The sequence below is a fragment of the Chlamydotis macqueenii genome, unplaced genomic scaffold, assembly GCF_036417535.1.
Source record: "Chlamydotis macqueenii isolate bChlMac1 unplaced genomic scaffold, bChlMac1.mat HAP1_SCAFFOLD_70, whole genome shotgun sequence".
Taxonomy (NCBI): domain Eukaryota; kingdom Metazoa; phylum Chordata; class Aves; order Otidiformes; family Otididae; genus Chlamydotis; species Chlamydotis macqueenii.
Window position 1 is genome coordinate 1 of NW_028239243.1, and position 21,666 is coordinate 21,666.

Consider the following 21,666-nt stretch of genomic DNA (forward strand, 5'->3'; position numbering starts at 1 on the left):
TGGGGCGGGGGCGCGCGGGGGTCCCGGCTCAGCTCTGCGCGTAGTACTGGTTGTAGTTCCAGGGCGTCTGGTAGCTGTAGGCGCTGTAGCCGTGCTGGGGGGCAGAGCGGGGGGCGTCAGGGTGGCCCCCGGCCCCCCGCAGCGCCCCCCCGGCCGCCCCCCACTCACCTGGTACCAGTAGTTGTAGGCGGAGGGGTTGGACCCCACGTCCCCCCCCGAGGCGGAGAAGTGCAGGGGACCCAGCAGCCCCCCGGCTTCGTCGGGGCGCAGGCGCTTGTCGTCGGGTTCGTCCGAGCTGGGGAGGGGGGCGGCCGTGAGAAACGGGGGGGCGGGAGGGAGGAGGGAGAATTCGGGGGGTGGGAGAAGAGAAAAAGGGGGAGGGGGAGGGGAAGAGGGGGGAAAAGAGGGGGGAAAAAGGGGGGAAAAGAGGGGGGAAAAAGGGGGGAAAAGGGGGGGAAGGGGGGAAAAGGGGGGGAAGGGGGGAAAAGGGGGGGAAGGGGGGAAAAGGGGGGGAAGAGGGGGGGAAGAGGGGAAAAGGGGGGGAAAAGGGGGGAAGAGGGGAAAAGGGGGGGAAGAGGGGAAAAGGGGGGGAAGAGGGGAAAAGGGGGAAGAGGGGAAAAGGGGGGGAAAAGGGGGGGAAAAGGGGGAAAAGGGGGGGAAGAGGGGAAAAGGGGGGGAAGAAGGGAAAAGGGGGGGAAGAAGGGAAAAGGGGGAAAAGGGGGGGAAGAGGGGAAAAGGGGGGGAAGAGGGGAAAAAGCGGGGGAAAAGGGGAAAAAAGGGGGGAAGAGGGGGAAAAAGCGGGGGGAGGGAGAAAATCTTGCAGGAAGTGAGGGATGTTGGGGATCAACGGCCAGAAATCTGGGCCAGAAAAGGAGTGAAAATGGGGAAAAGGGAGAATTTGAGATGGGAGAACTGGGGATTAAAGGGGAGAAGTCGGGATAAAGGGGGTAAAATTCAGGGTGAAAGGAGAAACGGCGTAAAAAGAAGAAACTGGGAAATAAAAGGGCAGGAATTGGGAAATGGGACAAACCGGGGAGGGGATCGCAGGGTAAAAAGGCAGAATTTGGGATAGAAGGGAATTCGGGGGGTTAAAGAGGGGAAACCCAGGGGAAAAAAGGGAAAGGCCGAATAAAAACGTGTGAAGCTGGGGATAAAAGGGGAGAAACTGGGGAATAAAAGGGCAGAAATTGGGAGGGTGAAAGGGGAAAATCGGGGCAGAAAAGGGGAGGAGTTGGGGATAAAAAGGGAAACGGGATTAAAGTAGATCGGAGAAGAAAAAGAATTTGGGATAAAAAGGGAGAATTTGGGGAGATTGAAGAGGAGAAACTGGGGGATGAAACCGGATGAAGACAGGATAAAAAAACTGAGATAAAAGGCAAAATCACGACTAAAAGGGAGAAGCTGGAGTAAAAAGAAGGTGGGTGATAAAAGGAGAATTGGGGAGAAAAGGGAGTAAAATTGAGGGAGAAAAAGGGAAAAGTTGGGATAAAAAGAGGCAAAATGGGGTGAAAGGAGAAGTCTGGGATAAAAAGGGGTGAAATGACGGGATAAAAGGGACAAGTTGGGGATAAAAGGGAGAAATTGAGGGAATAAAAGAGGAGAAATAGGGATAAAAGGGGTGAAGTTGGGATAAACGGGCAAAATTGGGGAACGGAGGGAGAAGTCTGGGGATTAAAAGGGGTGAAATTGGGATAAAAGGGAAGTTCAGGGGATAAAAGGGGAGAAAGGGGGGAATAAAAGAGGAGAAATTGGGATAAACAGGGCCGAATGGGAGGGAAAAGGGGGAAAATGGTGGGAAAGGGAAAAAAAAATGGTGGGAAAGGAAAAAACATGGCAGAAAAGGGAAAAATGGTGGGAAAAGGGAAAAAGAAAAAATGGCGGGAAAAGGAAAAAATGGCAGAAAAGGGAAAAATGGCGGGAAAAGGGAAAAAGAAAACGGCGGGAAAAGGGAAAAAGGAAACGGCGGGAAAAGGGAAAGGGCAAAATGGGGGGAAAGGCCAAAATAAAACGGCAGGAAAGGGGCAAAAGAAAATGGCGGGAAAAGGGAAAGGGAAAGGGAAAAATGGCGGGAAAAGGGAAAGGGAAAAATGGCGGGAAAAGGGAAAAATGGCGGGGAAAGGGAAAAAGAAAAAATGGCGGGAAAAGGAAAAAATGGCAGAAAAGGGAAAAATGGCGGGAAAAGGGAAAAAAGAAAACGGCGGGAAAAGGGAAAAAGGAAACGGCGGGAAAAGGAAAAAAGAAAACGGCGGGAAAAGGGAAAAAGGAAACGGCGGGAAAAGGGAAAGGGCAAAATGGGGGGAAAGGCCAAAATAAAACGGCAGGAAAGGGGCAAAAGAAAATGGCGGGAAAAGGGAAAGGGAAAAATGGCGGGAAAAGGGAAAAATGGCGGGGAAAGGGAAAAATGGCGGGGAAAGGGAAAAATGGCGGGGAAAGGGAAAAATGGCGGGGAAAGGGAAAACGGTGAGAAAAGGGCAAAATGGCGGAAAAAAGGCAAAAGAAAACAGCAGGAAAAGGGAAAGGGAAAATGGCGGGAAAAGGGAAAGGGAAAAATGGCGGGGAAAGGGAAAAATGGCGGGGAAAGGGAAAAATGGCGGGGAAAGGGAAAACGGTGAGAAAAGGGCAAAATGGCGGAAAAAAGGCAAAAGAAAACAGCAGGAAAAGGGAAAGGGAAAATGGCGGGAAAAGGGAAAGGGAAAAATGGCGGGGAAAGGGCAAAAGAAAATGGCGGGAAAAGGACAAAAGAAAACGTCAGGAAAAGGGAAAAAGAAAACGGCAGTAAAGGGTAAAATGGCGGGAAAAGGACAAAAGAAAACGTCAGGAAAAGGGAAAAAGAAAACGGCAGTAAAGGGTAAAATGGCGGGAAAAGGACAAAAGAAAACGTCAGGAAAAGGCAAAAATGGCGGGAAAAGGGAAAGGGAAAAATGGTGGGGAAAGGGCAAAAGAAAACAGCGGGAAAAGGCAAAAATGGCAGGAAAAGGGCAAAAGAAAACGGCAGGAAAAGGCAAAAATGGCGGGAAAAGGGCAAAAGAAAACGGCAGGAAAAGGCAAAAATGGCGGGAAAAGGGCAAAAGAAAACGGCGGGAAAAGGGCAAAATGGCGGGAAAAGGGCAAAAGAAAACCTGTCGGGAAGGGGAAACGGCGGGAGGAGGAGAAGGGGCGCCCTCACCCGTTCTCGGGGGCCCGCTTGCGCGCCGCGTGCTGCTTGAGGATCTTCTGGTGCTCGTCGTACGCCGTCAGCAGGCTGGGGGGGACGGGCACAGGGGGGTGAGCGGGCGCTCTCGGGGCACCGCGGCGCTTTTTTTTTGGGGGGGGGGGGGGGGGGTCGTCTCTTTCCCCTTGCCCTCCCGCCCCAGAGCCAAACCTGTGTATGCTGGAGCCGAAATCCTCCAGGAACTCGACGCGGCGCTGGGAGAAGACGAGTTTGGCTTCGTCGGGGAGGGGGCTGCGCAGCGCCCGCTCGAAGCAGCGCATGGTGTTGCCTTCGTTCTGGCGCACGTCGGCCCCGAACTCCATCTCCAGCAGGTTGGCGTGCAGCCGGGCGTTGTCCTGCACCCACCGCGCCCCGTCAGCGGGGGCCCGAGGGGCTTTGGGGGGGGTTGGAGAGCCCCCCCTCATGAGGTTATGGGGCCCCAAAGGGGTTTGGGGGTCCCTCCCGTGAGGTTATGGGGTCCCCAGTGTGGTCTGGGGGTCACCCTGTGAGGTTATGGGGTCCCAAAGGGGTTTGGGGGTCCCTCCCGTGAGGTTATGGGGTCCCCAGTGCGGTCTGGGGGTCACCCTGTGAGGTTATGGGGTCCCAAAGAGGTTTGGGGGTCACCCTGTGAGGTTATGGGGTCCCAAAGGGGTTTGGGGGTCCCTCCCGTGAGGTTATGGGGTCCCCAGTGCGGTCTGGGGGTCACCCTGTGAGGTTATGGGGTCCCAAAGAGGTTTGGGGATCCCTCCCGTGAGGTTATGGGGTCCCCAGTGCAGTCTGGGGGTCACCCTGTGAGGTTATGGGGTCCCAAAGAGGTTTGGGGGTCCCTCCCGTGAGGTTATGGGGCCCCAAAGGGGTTTGGGGGTCCCTCCCGTGAGGTTATGGGGTCCCCAGTGCGGTCTGGGGGTCACCCTGTGAGGTTATGGGGTCCCAAAGAGGTTTGGGGGTCCCTCCCGTGAGGTTATGGGGTCCCCAGTGCAGTCTGGGGGTCACCCTGTGAGGTTATGGGGTCCCAAAGAGGTTTGGGGGTCACCCTGTGAGGTTATGGGGTCCCAAAGAGGTTTGGGGGTCCCTCCCGTGAGGTTATGGGGCCCCAAAGGGGTTTGGGGGTCCCTCCCGTGAGGTTATGGGGTCCCCAGTGCGGTCTGGGGGTCACCCTGTGAGGTTATGGGGTCCCAAAGAGGTTTGGGGGTCCCTCCCGTGAGGTTATGGGGTCCCCAGTGCAGTCTGGGGGTCACCCTGTGAGGTTATGGGGTCCCAAAGAGGTTTGGGGGTCACCCTGTGAGGTTACAGGGTCCCAAAGGGGTTTGGGGAGCCCCCCATTAGGTTATGGGGTCCCAAAGGGGTTTGGGGGTCCCTCCCGTGACGTTATGGGGTCCCCAGTGCGGTCTGGGGAGCCCCCCATGAGGTTATGGGGTCCCAAAGGGGTTTGGGGGTCCCTCCCGTGAGGTTATGGGGTCCCCAGTGCGGTCTGGGGGTCACCCTGTGAGGTTATGGGGTCCCAAGGGGGTTTAGGGAGACTCCCCATGAGGTTATGGGGTCCCAAAGGGGTTTGGGGGTCACCCTGTGAGGTTATGGGGTCCCAAAGGGGTTTGGGGGTCCCTCCTATGAGGTTATAGGGTCCCCAGTGCGGTCTGGGGGTCACCCTGTGAGGTTAAGGGGCCCCAAAGGGGTTTGGGGGTCCCTCCCGTGAGGTTATGGGGTCCCAAGGGGGTTTGGAGAGCCCCCTCATGAAGTTATGGGGTCCCCAGTGGGGTCTGGGGAGCTCCACGGGTGTCTGTGGGGTCCTGAGAGGAGTTCGGGGAGCCCCCAGTGGGTCTGCAGGGTCCCCAGGGGCTTTTGGGGTGCCCCTGAGTGGATCTGTGGGACCCCAGGTGATATTTAGGGAGCCCTGAGGGGGCTGGGGGGCACCCGCGCTGCATTTAGAGCGCCTGGGAGGTTTGGGGGGCTCAAAGTGGGGTTTTGGGGCTCAAAGTGGGGTCTGTGTCTCCCAAATGGGGATTTTGGGGCCCCAAAAAGGGGTCTGTGGCTCCATAAATGTGTTTTTTTGAGGTTCAAAGTGGGATTTGTGGGTCCCCAGGGGAGTCTGTGAGTCCCCAAATCGGGTCTGGGGCTCCCCAAACGGGGTCTGAGGGGCTCCAAGTGGGGGTTTTGGGTCTCAAATTGGGTCTGGGGCTCCCCAAATGGGCTTTTGGGGCTCCAAGGGGGGTCTGTGCCTCCCCAAATGGGGTTTTGGGGCTCCAAGGGGGGTTCGTGGGTCCCCAAATTGGGTCTGTCACTCCCCAGAAGGGGTCTGCGGGTCCCCAGTGGGGTTTTGGGGCTCCAAGGGGGGTTTTGGGTCCCCAAATTGGGTCTGTCACTCCCCAGAAGGGGTCTGCGTGTCCCCAGTGGGATTTTTGGGGCTCCAAGGGGGGTTCGTGGGTCCCCAAATTGGGTCTGTCACTCCCCAAAAGGGGTCTGCGTGTCCCCAGTGGGATTTTTGGGGCTCCAAGGGGGGTTCGTGGGTCCCCAAATTGGGTCTGTCACTCCCCAGAAGGGGTCTGTGGGTCCCCAGTGGGGTTTGTGGGTCCCCAAATTGGGTCTGTCACTCCCCAGAAGGGGTCTGCGGGTCCCCAGTGGGGTTTTGGGTCCCCAAATTGGGTCTGTCACTCCCCAGAAGGGGTCTGTGGGTCCCCAGGGGGGTTTTGGGGCTCCAAGTGGGGTTCGTGGGTCTCCAAATTGGGTCTGTCACTCCCCAGAAGGGGTCTGCGTGTCCCCAGGGGGGTTTTGGGTCCCCAAATTGGGTCTGTCACTCCCCAGAAGGGGTCTGCGGGTCCCCAGTGGGGTTTTGGGTCCCCAAATTGGGTCTATCACTCCCCAGAAGGGGTCTGTGGGTCCCCAGGGGGGTTTTGGGGCTCCAAGGGGGGTTTTGGGTCCCCAAATTGGGTCTGTCACTCCCCAGAAGGGGTCTGCGTGTCCCCAGGGGGGTTTTGGGTCCCCAAATTGGGTCTGTCACTCCCCAGAAGGGGTCTGTGGGTCCCCAGGGGGGTTTTGGGTCCCCAAATTGGGTCTGTGACTCCCCAGAAGGGGTCTGTGGGTCCCCAGAGGGGTTTTGGGGCTCCAAGGGGGGTTTTGGGTCCCCAAATTGGGTCTGTCACTCCCCAGAAGGGGTCTGCGTGTCCCCAGGGGGGTTTTGGGTCCCCAAATTGGGTCTGTCACTCCCCAGAAGGGGTCTGCGTGTCCCCAGTGTGATTTTTGGGTCTCCAAGCGGGGTCCGTCCTCCCCAAAACCGGCTTTCGGGCTCTCCAGCGCCCAACCACGACCCCTCCGGACCCCTTCCGAGCGACCCCGCTCACCCCCCCCCTCTCCCTCCCCGCCCCGCCGCTCGTTAGCGATTCCCTAACGAGCTCCCCCCGCCCCCCCCCCCCCCCCCGAGCCTCACCGGCTCCTTTTCCAGAGCCTCCACCAAGACGCGGCGCGCTTTGCCGAGGTTCCTCTGCACCTTGCAGGCCTGGCGCGCCAGCTTGACGGCGTAGAAGGAGGCGAGCGGCAGCCCCTCGTTGGCGCGCATGGCTTCCAGCAGCAGCGCTTCCGCCTCCTCCAGGTTCCCCTGCCGCCGCTCCAGGCTGACGCGCCGCAGCCGCACCATGGCCAGCCCCGGCACCGTCTCCTCGAAGCAGCGCAGGATGCGGCGGGCTTCCTCCAGGTTGCCTGCGGGGGGGGGGGGGAGAGAGGGGGGTGGTCGGAGGAAGGGGTGGGGGGGGGGTCCCGGGGGGCCTTACGGAGGTCCCTCGGGGGGGGTTATGGGGGTCCCTGGGGGGCTATGGTGTCCCTCGGGGGGGGTTACGGGGCTCCCTGGGGGGTTACAGGGGTCCCTGGGGGGGTATGGTGTCCCTCGGGGGGGTTACGGGTGTCCTTGGGGGGTTACGGGGGTCCCTCAGGGGGGGTTCTGGGGGTCCCTGGGGGGCTATGGGGGTCCCTCGGGGGGGTTCTGGGGGTCCCTGGGGGGCTATGGGCGTCCCTCGGGGGGTTCTGGGGGTCCCTGGGGGGCTATGGGCATCCCTCAGGGGGGTTCTGGGGGTCCTTGGGGGGTTACGGGGGTCCCTCGGGGGGGTTATGGGGGTCCCTTGGGGGGTTCTGGGGGTCCTTGAGGGGTTACGGGCGTCCCTTGGGGGGGTTCTCGGGGTCCTTGGGGGGGTTACGGGGGTCCCTCGGGGGGGTTACGGGGGTCCCTCAGAGGTTTACGGAGGTTCCTGGGAGGTTCTGGGGGTCCCCGGGGGGGGTATGGGTTCCACGGGGGGGTTCTGGGGGTCCCTCAGGGGGGTAGGGTCCCTGGGGGGCTACAATGGTCCCTCGGGGGTTTATGGAAGTTCCCTCTGACCCAAAACCGAGGCATTTTGGGGCGAAATACGGCACCTCACCCCAAAACCAAAGCATTTTGGGGCAAAACGCGGCATTTTGCCCAAAACTGAAGCATTTTGGGGTGAAACGCGGCCCCTCTGACTCGAAAATGAAGCGTTTTGGGGTGAAATACGGCACCTCACCCCAAAACCGAAGAATTTTGGGGCAAAACGCGGCATTTTGCCCAAAACTGAAGCATTTTGGGGTGAGATGCGGCCCCTCCGACCCAAAACCGAAGCATTTTGGAGCGAAACACGGCATTTTGCCCAAAACCGAAGCGTTTTGGGGCGAAACACGGCACCTCACCCCAAAACCGAAGCATTTTGGGGCGAAACACGGCATTTTGCCCAAAACCGAAGCATTTTGGGGTGAAACGTGGCCCCTCCGACCAAAACCGAAGGATTTTGGAGCGAAACACGGCACCTCACCCCAAAACCGAAGCGTTTTGGGGTGAAACACGGCACCTCACCCCAAAACCGAAGAATTTTGGGGCAAAATGCGGCATTTTGCCCAAAACTGAAGCATTTTGGGGTGAAATGCGGCATTTTGCCCAAAACTGAAGCACTTTGGGGTGAAATGCAGCACCTCGCCCCAAAACTGAAGCATTTTGGGGCAAAACACGGCACCTCACCCCAAAACCAAAGCATTTTGGGGCAAAACGCGGCATTTTGCCCAAAACTGAAGAATTTTGGGGTGAAATGCAGCACCTTGCCCCAAAACTGAAGCATTTTGGGGCGAAACACGGCACCTCACCCCAAAACCGAAGAATTTTGGGGCAAAACGCGGCATTTTGCCCAAAACTGAAGCATTTTGGGGCGAAACACGGCATCTCAACCCAAAACCGAAGAATTTTGGGGCAAAACGTGGCATTTTGCCCAAAACTGAAGCGTTTTGGGGCGAAACACGGCACCTCACCCCAAAACCGAAGAATTTTGGGGTGAAATGCGGCACCTCACCCCAAAACCAAAGCATTTTGGGGCAAAACGCGGCATTTTGCCCCAAAACTGAAGCATTTTTCGGGTGAAATGCGGCACCTCACCCCAAAACCAAAGCATTTTGGGGTGAAATGCAGCACCTTGCCCCAAAACTGAAGCATTTTGGGGCGAAACACGGCATCTCACCCCAAAACCGAAGAATTTTGGGGCAAAACGTGGCATTTTGCCCAAAACTGAAGCATTTTGGGGCGAAATACGGCACCTCACCCCAAAACCGAAGAATTTTGGGGCAAAACGCGGCATTTTGCCCAAAACTGAAGCATTTTGGGGCGAAACACGGCATCTCACCCCAAAACCGAAGAATTTTGGGGCAAAACGTGGCATTTTGCCCAAAACTGAAGCGTTTTGGGGCGAAACACGGCACCTCACCCCAAAACCGAAGAATTTTGGGGTGAAATGCGGCACCTCACCCCAAAACCAAAGCATTTTGGGGCAAAACGCGGCATTTTGCCCAAACTGAAGCATTTTGGGGTGAAATGCAGCACCTCACCCCAAAACCAAAGCATTTTGGGGCAAAACGCGGCATTTTGCCCAAAACTGAAGCATTTTGGGGCGAAACACGGCACCTCACCCCAAAACCGAAGAATTTTGGGGCAAAACGCAGCATTTTGCCCAAAACTGAAGCATTTTGGGGTGAAATGAGCCCACACTGACCCAGAACCGAAGCATTTTGGGGTGAAATGCAGCATCTTGCCCCAAAACCGAAGCATTTTGGGGCAAAACACGGCACCTCACCCCAAAACCGAAGAATTTTGGGGCAAAACGCGGCATTTTGCCCAAAACCGAAGCATTTTGGGGCAAAACACGGCACCTCACCCCAAAACCGAAGAATTTTGGGGCAAAACGCGGCATTTTGCCCAAAACCGAAGCATTTTGGGGCAAAACACGGCACCTCACCCCAAAACCGAAGAATTTTGGGCAAAACGCGGCATTTTTGCCCAAAACTGAAGCATTTTGGGGTGAAACGCGGCCCCTCTGACTCGAAAATGAAGCGTTTTGGGGGTGAAATACGGCACCTCACCCCAAAACCGAAAAATTTTGGGGCAAAAACGCGGCATTTTGCCCAAAACTGAAGCATTTTGGGGTGAAACGCGGCCCCTCTGACTCGAAAATGAAGCGTTTTGGGGTGAAATACGGCACCTCACCCCAAAACCGAAGAATTTTGGGGCAAAACGCAGCATTTTGCCCAAAACTGAAGCATTTTGGGGTGAAACGTGGCCCCTCCGACCCAAAACCGAAGCGTTTTGGGGTGAAACACGGCATTTTGCCCAAAACCGAAGCGTTTTGGGGTGAAACACGGCACCTCACCCCAAAACCGAAGCATTTTGGGGCGAAACACGGCACCTCACCCCAAAACCAAAGCATTTTGGGGCAAAAGGCGGCATTTTGCCCAAAATTGAAGCATTTTGGGGTGAAATGAGCCCACACTGACCCAAAACCGAAGCATTTTGGGGCGAAACATGGCACCTCACCCCCAAAACCGAAGCGTTTTGGGGCGAAACACGGCACCTCACCCCCAAAACCGAAGCGTTTTGGGGCGAAACGCGGCGTCTTGCCTCCAAAAAAAGAAAAAAAAGCAGCAGTCTGGGGTGAAACGCTGCCTGTCGCCCCGCCAGCGCGGCGTTTTCGGGGCAGCGCGCGCGGCGCCGGGCCCAGAGGGGCGCGTTTCGGGCGGAGGGGCGCGGTCCCGGCGCCGGGAAGGGCGATTTCGGCGCGAGAGGCGAGGCGGGGGGGACGGGTTTGGGTTTTTTTTGGGTTTTTTTTTGGGGTGGGGGGCGCTCCCACCTTGCTTCTCCTCGAAGGCGGCCCAGAGCAGGTGGATGTTGGGTTTCCGCGGGAGGTGGTAGCCGCAGGCGCGCTGGAACACGCTGCGCGCGCCCGGCGCCGTGTGCCCCTCCAGGTACTTGGTGTACTGCGAAAACACGGAAAAACGGGAAAAAACCGGGAGAAAAAAAAAAAAAAACCAAAAAAAATATAATTGGCGAAAGGCGGAACCGGGAGTGGGGGGGGGGGGGACGGGACGGGACGGGACGGACGCGTGAGCATCCCCCCCCCCACCGCTGCACGGGCGGGCGGGGACGTGCTGGAGGGGGTGGGGGGCACTCACGTTAGGACCCCTCTCCTCCGAATTTCCTGCGCCCTCTTAGGCGGGGGGGCGGGCGGAGCGGGCGGGGGGGGGGAGAAGGCAGCAGCGGAGTTTAAAACACAAAAAGACGGGCGTTAGAACGGCGCTCGGCTCTTCCGCGGAAAAATTAAATTTGAAATAAATTAAAAAAAATAAATAAAATAACGAAAAATCGGCCCCCGCTGTCCGGGGGGGGGGGCATAAAAAAAAAACCCCAAATTGCCCCGGGTTGGAGCGGGGGGGGGGTTTGGGGGTCCCCCGTCGCAGGTTGGGGGGGGCGTCGTCCTTACAGGGGCTTTTTGGGGGGGGGTGGGGTGTTTGGGGGGCAGAGGGGTTTTTTTGGGGGGGGGTGGGGTGTTTGGGGGGCAGAGGGGTTTTTTTTGGGGGGGGCGGGGTGTTTGGGGGGCAGAGGGGTTTTTTTGGGGGTGGGGGGGGGTGTGTTTGGGGGGCAGAGGGGTTTTTTTGGGGGGGTGGGGTGTTTGGGGGGCAGAGGGGTTTTTTTGGGGGGGGTGGGGTGTTTGGGGGGCAGAGGGGTTTTTTGGGGGGGGTGGGGTGTTTGGGGGGCAGAGGGGTTTTTTTGGGGGTGGGGTGTTTGGGGGGCAGAGGGGTTTTTTTTGGGGGTGGGGGTGGGGGGGTGTTTGGGGGGCAGAGGGGTTTTTTTGGGGGGGGTGGGGTGTTTGGGGGCAGAGGGGTTTTTTGGGGGTGGGGTGTTTGGGGGGCAGAGGGGTTTTTTTTGGGGGGGGGTGGGGTGTTTGGGGGGCAGAGGGGTTTTTTTGGGGGTGGGGGTGGGGTGTTTGGGGGGCAGAGGGGTTTTTTTGGGGGTGGGGGTGGGGTGTTTGGGGGGCAGAGGGGTTTTTTTGGGGGTGGGGTGTTTGGGGGGCAGAGGGGTTTTTTTGGGGGTGGGGGTGGGGTGTTTGGGGGGCAGAGGGTTTTTTTTGGGGGGGGTGGGGTATTTGGGGGGCAGAGGGGTTTTTTTGGGGGGTGGGGTATTTGGGGGGCAGAGGGGTTTTTTTGGGGGGTGGGGGGGGTGTGTTTGGGGGCAGAGGGGTTTTTTTGGGGGGTGGGGGTGGGGTGTTTGGGGGGCAGAGGGGTTTTTTTGGGGGGTGGGGTGGGGTGTTTGGGGGCAGAGGGGTTTTTTGGGGGTGGGGTGTTTGGGGGGCAGAGGGGTTTTTTTTGGGGGGTGGGGTGTTTGGGGGGCAGAGGGGTTTTTTTGGGGGGTGGGGTATTTGGGGGCAGAGGGGTTTTTTTGGGGGGTGGGGTGTTTGGGGGGCAGAGGGGGTTTTTTGGGGGGGTGGGGTGTTTGGGGGGCAGAGGGGTTTTTTGGGGGGGGTGGGGTGTTTGGGGGGCAGAGGGGTTTTTTTGGGGGGTGGGGTGTTTGGGGGGCAGAGGGGTTTTTTTGGGGGGCGGGGGTGTTTGGGGGGCAGAGGGGTTTTTTTTGGGGGGTGGGGTGTTTGGGGGGCAGAGGGGTTTTTTTGGGGGGTGGGGTGTTTGGGGGGCAGAGGGGGTTTTTTGGGGGGGTGGGGTGTTTGGGGGGCAGAGGGGTTTTTTTGGGGGGGGTGGGGTGTTTGGGGGGCAGAGGGGTTTTTTTGGGGGTGGGGGTGGGGTGTTTGGGGGGCAGAGGGGTTTTTTTGGGGGGGGTGGGGTGTTTGGGGGGCAGAGGGGTTTTTTTGGGGGGTGGGGGGGGTGTGTTTGGGGGGCAGAGGGGTTTTTTTTGGGGGGGGTGGGGTATTTGGGGGGCAGAGGGGTTTTTTTTGGGGGGTGGGGTGTTTGGGGGGCAGAGGGGTTTTTTTGGGGGGTGGGGGGGGTGTGTTTGGGGGGCAGAGGGGGTTTTTTTGGGGGGTGGGGGTGGGGTGTTTGGGGGGCAGAGGGGTTTTTTTGGGGGTGGGGGGGGTGTGTTTGGGGGGCAGAGGGGTTTTTTTGGGGGGTGGGGGTGGGGTGTTTGGGGGGCAGAGGGGTTTTTTTGGGGGGTGGGGGTGGGGTGTTTGGGGGGCAGAGGGGTTTTTTTGGGGGTGGGGGTGGGGTGTTTGGGGGGCAGAGGGGTTTTTTTGGGGGTGGGGTGTTTGGGGGGCAGAGGGGTTTTTTTTGGGGGGTGGGGTATTTGGGGGCCAGAGGGGTTTTTTTGGGGGTGGGTGTTTGGGGGCAGAGGGGTTTTTTTGGGGGTGGGGTGTTTGGGGGGCAGAGGGGTTTTTTTGGGGTGGGGTGTTTGGGGGGCAGAGGGGTTTTTTTGGGGGTGGGGTATTTGGGGGGCAGAGGGGTTTTTTTGGGGGGTGGGGTATTTGGGGGCCAGAGGGGTTTTTTTGGGGGTGGGGTGGGGTATTTGGGGGCAGAGGGGTTTTTTTGGGGGTGGGGTATTTGGGGGGCAGAGGGGTTTTTTTTGGGGGGTGGGGTGTTTGGGGGCAGAGGGGTTTTTTGGGGGGTGGGGTGTTTGGGGGGCAGAGGGGTTTTTTTTGGGGGGGGTGGGGTGTGTTTGGGGGGCAGAGGGGTTTTTTTTGGTGGCGGTGGGGTATTTGGGGGGCAGAGGGGTTTTTTTTGGGGGGTGGGGTGTTTGGGGGGCAGAGGGGTTTTTTTGGGGGTGGGGTGTTTGGGGGCAGAGGGGTTTTTTTGGGGGTGGGGTATTTGGGGGGCAGAGGGGTTTTTTTGGGGGGTGGGGTGTTTAGGGGGCAGAGGGGTTTTTTTGGGGGGTGGGGTGTTTGGGGGGCAGAGGGGTTTTTTGGGGGGGGTGGGGTGTTTGGGGGGCAGAGGGGTTTTTTTGGGGGGGTGGGGTGTTTGGGGGGCAGAGGGGTTTTTTTGGGGGGTGGGGTGTTTGGGGGGCAGAGGGGTTTTTTTGGGGGGGGTGGGGTGTTTGGGGGGCAGAGGGGTTTTTTTGGGGGGGTGGGTGTTTGGGGGGCAGAGGGGTTTTTTTTGGGGGTGGGGTGTTTGGGGGGCAGAGGGGTTTTTTTGGGGGGTGGGGTGTTTGGGGGGCAGAGGGGTTTTTTTGGGGGGTGGGGTGGGGTGTTTGGGGGGCAGAGGGGGTTTTTTTGGGGGGTGGGGTGTTTGGGGGGCAGAGGGGTTTTTTTGGGGGGGTGGGGTGTTTGGGGGGCAGAGGGGTTTTTTTGGGGGGGGTGGGGTGTTTGGGGGGCAGAGGGGTTTTTTTGGGGGGTGGGGTGTTTGGGGGCAGAGGGGTTTTTTTGGGGGGTGGGGTGTTTGGGGGGCAGAGGGGTTTTTTTGGGGGGTGGGGTATTTGGGGGGCAGAGGGGTTTTTTTGGGGGGTGGGGTGTTTGGGGGGCAGAGGGGTTTTTTTGGGGGGTGGGGTGTTTGGGGGGCAGAGGGGTTTTTTGGGGGTGGGGTATTTGGGGGGCAGAGGGGTTTTTTTGGGGGGTGGGGTGTTTGGGGGGCAGAGGGGGTTTTTTGGGGGGGTGGGGTGTTTGGGGGGCAGAGGGGTTTTTTTGGGGGTGGGGTGTTTGGGGGGCAGAGGGGTTTTTTTTGGGGGGGGTGGGGTGTTTGGGGGGCAGAGGGGTTTTTTTGGGGGGGGTGGGGTGTTTGGGGGGCAGAGGGTTTTTTTGGGGGGTGGGGTGTTTGGGGGGCAGAGGGGTTTTTTTGGGGGGGTGGGGTGTTTGGGGGGCAGAGGGGTTTTTTTGGGGGGTGGGGTGTTTGGGGGGCAGAGGGGTTTTTTTGGGGGGTGGGGGTGTTTGGGGGCAGAGGGGTTTTTTTGGGGGGTGGGGTGTTTGGGGGGCAGAGGGGTTTTTTTGGGGGGTGGGGTGGGGTGTTTGGGGGGCAGAGGGGGTTTTTTTGGGGGGTGGGGTGTTTGGGGGGCAGAGGGGTTTTTTTTGGGGGGGTGGGGTGTTTGGGGGGCAGAGGGGTTTTTTTGGGGGGGGTGGGGTGTTTGGGGGGCAGAGGGGTTTTTTTGGGGGGTGGGGTGTTTGGGGGGCAGAGGGGTTTTTTTGGGGTGGGGGGTGTTTGGGGGGCAGAGGGGTTTTTTTGGGGGGGTGGGGTATTTGGGGGGCAGAGGGGTTTTTTTGGGGGGTGGGGTGTTTGGGGGGCAGAGGGGTTTTTTTGGGGGGTGGGGTGTTTGGGGGGCAGAGGGGTTTTTTTGGGGGTGGGGTATTTGGGGGCAGAGGGGTTTTTTTGGGGGGTGGGGTGTTTGGGGGGCAGAGGGGGTTTTTTGGGGGGGTGGGGTGTTTGGGGGGCAGAGGGGTTTTTTTGGGGGTGGGTGTTTGGGGGGCAGAGGGGTTTTTTTGGGGGGGGTGGGGTGTTTGGGGGGCAGAGGGGTTTTTTTTGGGGGGGGTGGGGTGTTTGGGGGGCAGAGGGGTTTTTTGGGGGGGGTGGGGTGTTTGGGGGGCAGAGGGGTTTTTTTGGGGGGGGCGGGGGTTGGGGGGCAGAGGGTTTTTTTGGGGGGGGTGGGGTGTTTGGGGGGCAGAGGGGTTTTTTTGGGGGTGGGGTGTTTGGGGGGCAGAGGGGTTTTTTTGGGGGTGGGGTGGGGTGTTTGGGGGGCAGAGGGGGTTTTTTTGGGGGGTGGGGTGTTTGGGGGGCAGAGGGGTTTTTTTGGGGGGGTGGGGTGTTTGGGGGCAGAGGGGTTTTTTTGGGGGGGGTGGGGTGTTTGGGGGGCAGAGGGGTTTTTTTGGGGGGTGGGGTGTTTGGGGGGCAGAGGGGTTTTTTTGGGGGGTGGGGTGTTTGGGGGGCAGAGGGGTTTTTTTGGGGGGTGGGGTATTTGGGGGGCAGAGGGGTTTTTTTGGGGGGTGGGGTGTTTGGGGGCAGAGGGGTTTTTTTGGGGGGTGGGGTGTTTGGGGGGCAGAGGGGTTTTTTTTGGGGGGTGGGGTATTTGGGGGGCAGAGGGGTTTTTTTGGGGGGTGGGGTGTTTGGGGGGCAGAGGGGGTTTTTTGGGGGGGTGGGGTGTTTGGGGGGCAGAGGGGTTTTTTTGGGGGTGGGGTGTTTGGGGGGCAGAGGGGGTTTTTTTGGGGGGGGTGGGGTGTTTGGGGGGCAGAGGGGTTTTTTGGGGGGGGTGGGGTGTTTGGGGGGCAGAGGGGTTTTTTTGGGGGGGGGTGGGGTGTTTTGGGGGGCAGAGGGGTTTTTTTGGGGGGGCGGGGTTGGGGGGCAGAGGGGTTTTTTTGGGGGGGGTGGGGTGTTTGGGGGGCAGAGGGGTTTTTTTGGGGGTGGGGGGGGTATTTGGGGGGCAGAGGGGTTTTTTTGGGGGGTGGGGGTGGGGTGTTTGGGGGGCAGAGGGGTTTTTTTGGGGGTGGGGTGTTTGGGGGGCAGAGGGGTTTTTTTGGGGGTGGGGGTGGGGTGTTTGGGGGGCAGAGGGGTTTTTTTGGGGGGGGTGGGGTGTTTGGGGGGCAGAGGGGTTTTTTTTGGGGGGGGTGGGTGTTTGGGGGGCAGAGGGGTTTTTTTGGGGGGGGTGGGTGTTTGGGGGGCAGAGGGGTTTTTTTGGGGGGGGCGGGGGTTGGGGGGCAGAGGGGTTTTTTTGGGGGGGTGGGGTGTTTGGGGGGCAGAGGGGTTTTTTTTGGGGGTGGGGGGGGTATTTGGGGGGCAGAGGGGTTTTTTTGGGGGGTGGGGGTGGGGTGTTTGGGGGGCAGAGGGGTTTTTTGGGGGGGGGGCTTTTTGGGAGCTGGGGGGGTCGGGACGGGGGCGGTGTTTAGGATGAATTTTTTTTTTCCTGGGGTGAGCGCTTTCGTTCGGGGGGTGAAGTTGTTTTTTTTTGGGGGGGAGGGCTGCTTTTTGGGGGCGGGGGGGGATTTTTTGGGGTGTATTTTTTTTCCTGGGGTGGGGGTTTTCCTTTGGGGGGGGGGGTCGGGGGCAGTTTCTTTTGGCGGCCGATTTTTATTTTTGGGAGGAGGTGGGGGTTTCTTTTCGGAGCGGGGCTGCTTTGGGGGGCGCAGGGGTTTTTTTTTGGGGTGCAGGGTGTTCTTTCTTGGGGGGGGGCGAGGTTTTGGGTGGGTTTTTTGAGGGGGGAACAAGGTTTTGGGTGGTTTTTGAGAGGGGGACGAGGTTTTGGGTGGTTTTTTGAGGGGGGGACGAGGTTTTGGGTGGTTTTTTGGGGGGGGGACGAGGTTTTGGGTGGTTTTTTGAGGGGGGGACGAGGTTTTGGGTGGTTTTTTGAGGGGGGGACGAGGTTTTGGGTGGTTTTTTGAGGGGGGGACGAGGTTTTGGGTGGTTTTTTGAGGGGGGGACAAGGTTTTGGGTGGTTTTTTGAGAGGGGGACGAGGTTTTGGGTGGTTTTTTGAGGGGGGGACAAGGTTTTGGGTGGTTTTTGAGGGGGGGACGAGGTTTTGGGTGGTTTTTTGAGGGGGACACGAGGTTTTGGGTGGTTTTTTGAGAGGGGGACGAGGTTTTGGATGGTTTTTTGAGGGGGGGACAAGGTTTTGGGTGGTTTTTTGAGGGGGGAACAAGGTTTTTGGTGTTTTTTTTGAGGGGGGGTGAGGTTTTGGGTGGTTTTTGAGGGGGGGGCAAGGTTTTGGTGTTTTTTTTGAGGGGGGGTGAGGTTTTGGGTGGTTTTTTGAGGGGGGGGGCGAGGTTTTTGGTGTTTTTTTGAGGGGGGGACGAGGTTTTGGGTGATTTTTTGAGGAGGGGGTGAGGTTTTGGGTGGTTTTTTGAGGGGGGGACAAGGTTTTGGGTGGTTTTTTGAGGGGGGAACAAGGTTTTGGGTGGATTTTTGAGGGGGGCCGAGGTTTTGGGTGGTTTTTTGAGGGGGGGACGAGGTTTTGCGTGGTTTTTTTGAGGGGGAACAAGGTTTTGGGTGGTTTTTTGAGGGGGGGCCGAGGTTTTGGGTGGTTTTTTGAGGGGGGGACGAGGTTTTGGGTGGTTTTTTGAGGGGGGGACGAGGTTTTGGGTGGTTTTTGAGGGGGGGCCGAGGTTTTGGGTGGTTTTTTGAGGGGGGGACGAGGTTTTGGGTGGTTTTTTGAGGGGGACACGAGGTTTTGGGTGGTTTTTTGAGGGGGGGACGAGGTTTTGGGTGGTTTTTTGAGGGGGGGGACAAGGTTTTGGGTGGTTTTTTGAGGGGGGAACAAGGTTTTTGGTGTTTTTTTGAGGGGGGGGGTGAGGTTTTGGGTGGTTTTTTGAGGAGGGGGTGAGGTTTTGGGTGGTTTTTTGAGGGGGGACGAGGTTTTGGGTGGTTTTTTGAGGGGGACACGAGGTTTTGGGTGGTTTTTTGAGGGGGGAACAAGGTTTTTGGTGTTTTTTTGAGGGGGGGGTGAGGTTTTGGGTGGTTTTTTGAGGGGGGGCCGAGGTTTTGGGTGGTTTTTTGAGGGGGACACGAGGTTTTGGTGGTTTTTTGAGGGGGACACGAGGTTTTGGGTGGTTTTTTGAGGGGGACACGAGGTTTTGGGTGGTTTTTTGAGGAGGGGGTGAGGTTTTGGGTGGTTTTTTGAGGGGGGGCCGAGGTTTTGGGTGGTTTTTTGAGGGGGACACGAGGTTTTGGGTGGTTTTTTGAGGGGGGGACGAGGTTTTGGGTGGTTTTTTGAGGGGGGGACGAGGTTTTGGGTGGTTTTTTGAGGGGGGACGAGGTTTTGGGTGGTTTTTTGAGAGGGGGACGAGGTTTTGGGTGGTTTTTTGAGGGGGGGACGAGGTTTTGGGTGGTTTTTTGAGGGGGGGCCGAGGTTTTGGGTGGTTTTTTGAGGGGGGGACGAGGTTTTGGGTGGTTTTTTGAGGGGGGGATGAGGTTTTGGGTGGTTTTTTTGAGGGGGGGCCGAGGTTTTGGGTGGTTTTTTGAGGGGGGAACAAGGTTTTGGGTGGTTTTTTTGAGGGGGGGACAAGGTTTTGGGTGGTTTTTTGAGGGGGGATGAGGTTTTGGGTGTTTTTTGACGGGGGACGAGGTTTTTGGTGTTTTTTTGAGGAGGGGGTGAGGTTTTGGGTGGTTTTTTGAGGGGGGGACAAGGTTTTGGGTGGTTTTTTGAGGGGGACACGAGGTTTTGGTGGGTTTTTGGGGGGGGGGGCCGAGGTTTTGGGTGGTTTTTTGAGGGGGGGCCGAGGTTTTGGGTGGTTTTTTGAGGGGGGGACGAGGTTTTGGGTGGTTTTTTGAGGGGGGGGCAACATTTGTGTGGTTTTTTTTAACAGAGGGACGACGTTTGGGGTGTTTTTCTGAAGGGGGGGACAAGATTTTGAGGGAGGTTCTTTTCGAGGGTGGACACGCTGCGTTTTTTAGAGCAGAAAAGAGGTTTTTTTCTTTTTTTGAGAAGGAGGAGGGAGGTTTTTTGGGGGACAGGGGTTTTTTTTGGGGGGGTAACAGGATCCAGCAGCAGGGCGCCCCGGCGCGGCGGGCTCACCTTGATCCAGAACTCCTCGTAGAGCGCGCAGGCGATGACGCAGCGCTCGAAGAGGACGATGGTGCGCTCGTGCGAGCCGGCCGCCATCTCGTAATCCAAATAATCCCGCCAGTTCCGCAGCTGCGCCCGCTCCAGCGGCTTCACGTGGAAATAGGGACGCTTGATCTGCGGGAAAACCCCAAAAAAAGGCGGGGGGGGGGGGTTTGTGAAAACGGGGCGGCGGCGTTTCGGGGAGGGGCGGGGGGGGGTCCAGCCGATCTCACGCACCCCGTCCTCGAAATTCCAGCGCTTGCTGACCTCCGCCTCGTTCTGCGCGTGGATCTGCTGCCGCATGGAGATGACCAGCTCCCGGATCTTCTCCTGGTCCAGATCCTCCTGGGAATTCAACGGGAGGCGGGGTGGGAAACGGGGGTCCTCCAGAAACACCCCCCCTACCCGCTCACCCCCCCCTTTTTCGGGTGCCTACCTGGGCGTCGGCCCCCGCCGCCTTCCCCTCCACGCCGGGGGGAAGATCCTCTCCCGGCGGCGCCTCCGAGCCCTCCGGCGCCGGCGGTTTGGGCGCGGGCTCGGTGGCCAGCTTGGACTGGACCCACAGCAGCTCCTCGGGCGACAGGATGTCCCTCGGGGGGTTGTGCAGGACGTGCTCCTTGAACCTGGGCGGGGGGGAGACAAAAAACCATCCAAGCGGATTTTCCGCAGGGATATTTTGCCGCCACGGCTTTACTCCCTGGGGATATTTTGCCCCCACGGCTCTTTTCCACCGGGATAATTTGCCACCGAGATATTTTGCGGCCGTGGATATTTTCCGCGGGGATGCGTAACTCCACGGGCATTTCCCGTGGGAATATTTCGCCCCCATGGGCGTTTTCCACACGGATTATTCGGCCCCCATGAGGCTTTACCTCCGTGGGGGTTTTCCACAGGGATATTTTACCCTCACAGCTTTTTTCCACAGGGATATTTCACCCTGTAAGCATCTCCCACCCTGGCTATTTTCCCCGCGGATATTTTCCCACCGGGATATTTTCCCGCCACGGTCGTTTTCCACAAGGAATATTTTACCGCCACAGTTATTTTCCAGGGCGATATTTTTCCGCCGTGGGCATTCGCCACCACATTATTATGATATTATTATGATATTATTATGATATTATTTTCCACAGGGATATTTCCCGCTGTGGCCGTTTTCCACGGGGATTTTGCCCCGCGGGTGTTTTCCACAGGGATATTTTCCCATTGCGGGTATTTCCCACAGGAATATTTCCCCACCAGGATATTTTGCTGCCACAGCTGGTATTTTCCGCAGGGAAAACATTCACAACGCAGGGATATTTTCCGCAGGGAAAATTTCAGCGGCGCAACCTTTTCTGCATGGAAAATTTCAGCACCGCAACCTTTTCCGCAGGGAAAATTTCAGCAGCGCAATCTTTTTTCTGCAGGGAAAATTTCAGCGCCGCAACCTTTTCCGCAGGGAAAATTTCAGCAGCGCAATCTTTTCCGCATGGAAAATTTCAGCGGCGCAACCTTTTCCGCAGGGAAAATTTCAGCACCGCAATCTTTTCCGCAGGGAAAATTTCAGCGGCACAACCTTTTCCGCAGGGAAAATTTCAGCGCCACAATCTTTTTTCCGCAGGGAAAATTTCAGCAGCGCAATCTTTTTTCCGCAGGGAAAATTTCAGCGCCGCAATCTTTTCCGCATGGAAAATTTCAGCGCCGCAATCTTTTCCGCATGGAAAATTTCAGCGGCGCAATCTTTTCCGCAGGGAAAATTTCAGTGGCACAACCTTTTCCGCAGGGAAAATTTCAGCACCGCAATCTTTTCCGCAGGGAAAATTTCAGCACCGCAATCTTTTCCGCAGGGAAAATTTCAGCGGCGCAATCTTTTTTCCGCAGGGAAATTTTCAGCGCCACAATCTTTTTTCCGCAGGGAAAATTTCAGCGGCGCAATCTTTTTTCCGCAGGGAAATTTTCAGCGCCACAATCTTTTCCGCAGGGAAAATTTCAGCGCTGCAATCTTTTCCGCAGGGAAAATTTCAGCACCGCAATCTTTCCGCAGGGAAAATTTCAGCGGCGCAATCTTTTTTCCGCAGGGAAATTTTCAGCGCCACAATCTTTTCCGCATGGAAAATTTCAGCGGCGCAATCTTTTCCGCAGGGAAAATTTCAGCACCGCAATCTTTTCCGCAGGGAAAATTTCAGCACCGCAATCTCTTTTCCGCATAGAAAATTTCAGCGCCGCAATCTTTTCCGCAGGAAAAATTTCAGCGGCGCAATCTTTTCCGCAGGGAAAATTTCAGCGCCGCAATCTTTTTTCTGCAGGAAAAATTTCAGCGCCGCAATCTTTTCCGCAGGGAAAATTTCAGCGGAGCAATCTTTTCCGCATGGAAAATTTCAGCGGCGCAATCTTTTCCGCAGGGAAAATTTCAGCGGCACAACCTTTTCCGCAGGGAAAATTTCAGCGGCGCAATCTTTCCGCAGGAAAAATTTAAGGGCTGCAATCTTTTTTCCGCATGGAAAATTTCAGCGCCGCAATCTTTTCTGCAGGAAAATTTCAGCGCTGCAATCTTTTCCGCAGGGAAAATTTCAGCGGCGCAACCTTTTCCACAGGGAAAATTTCAGCGCCACAATCTTTTCCGCAGGGAAAATTTCAGCGGCGCAATCTTTTCCACAGGGAAATTTTCAGCGGCGCAATCTTTTCCGCAGGAAAATTTCAGCGCTGCAACCTTTTCCGCAGGGAAAATTT

The 21,666-nt window shown here is 57.8% G+C and overlaps 1 protein-coding gene across 1 annotated transcript in view; it reads right to left on the reverse strand.

Annotated features, from left to right (window-relative positions):
- Position 1: 1 nt before the first annotated feature.
- Positions 2–21,666, reverse strand: part of LOC147595992 (pre-mRNA-processing factor 39-like) — a 28,067-nt gene continuing 6,402 nt past the window's right edge. Inside the window, exons 6-14 of the mRNA XM_086771759.1 lie at positions 19,391–19,577; positions 19,192–19,299; positions 18,925–19,089; positions 10,351–10,477; positions 6,612–6,880; positions 3,362–3,546; positions 3,167–3,241; positions 169–295; positions 2–94 (exon numbers count right to left, since the gene is read on the reverse strand). Of these exons, the coding sequence (XP_086627885.1) occupies positions 29–94; positions 169–295; positions 3,167–3,241; positions 3,362–3,546; positions 6,612–6,880; positions 10,351–10,477; positions 18,925–19,089; positions 19,192–19,299; positions 19,391–19,577 (1,309 nt within the window). The 3' untranslated portion in view covers positions 2–28. The remainder of the gene's footprint in view (positions 95–168; positions 296–3,166; positions 3,242–3,361; positions 3,547–6,611; positions 6,881–10,350; positions 10,478–18,924; positions 19,090–19,191; positions 19,300–19,390; positions 19,578–21,666) is intronic.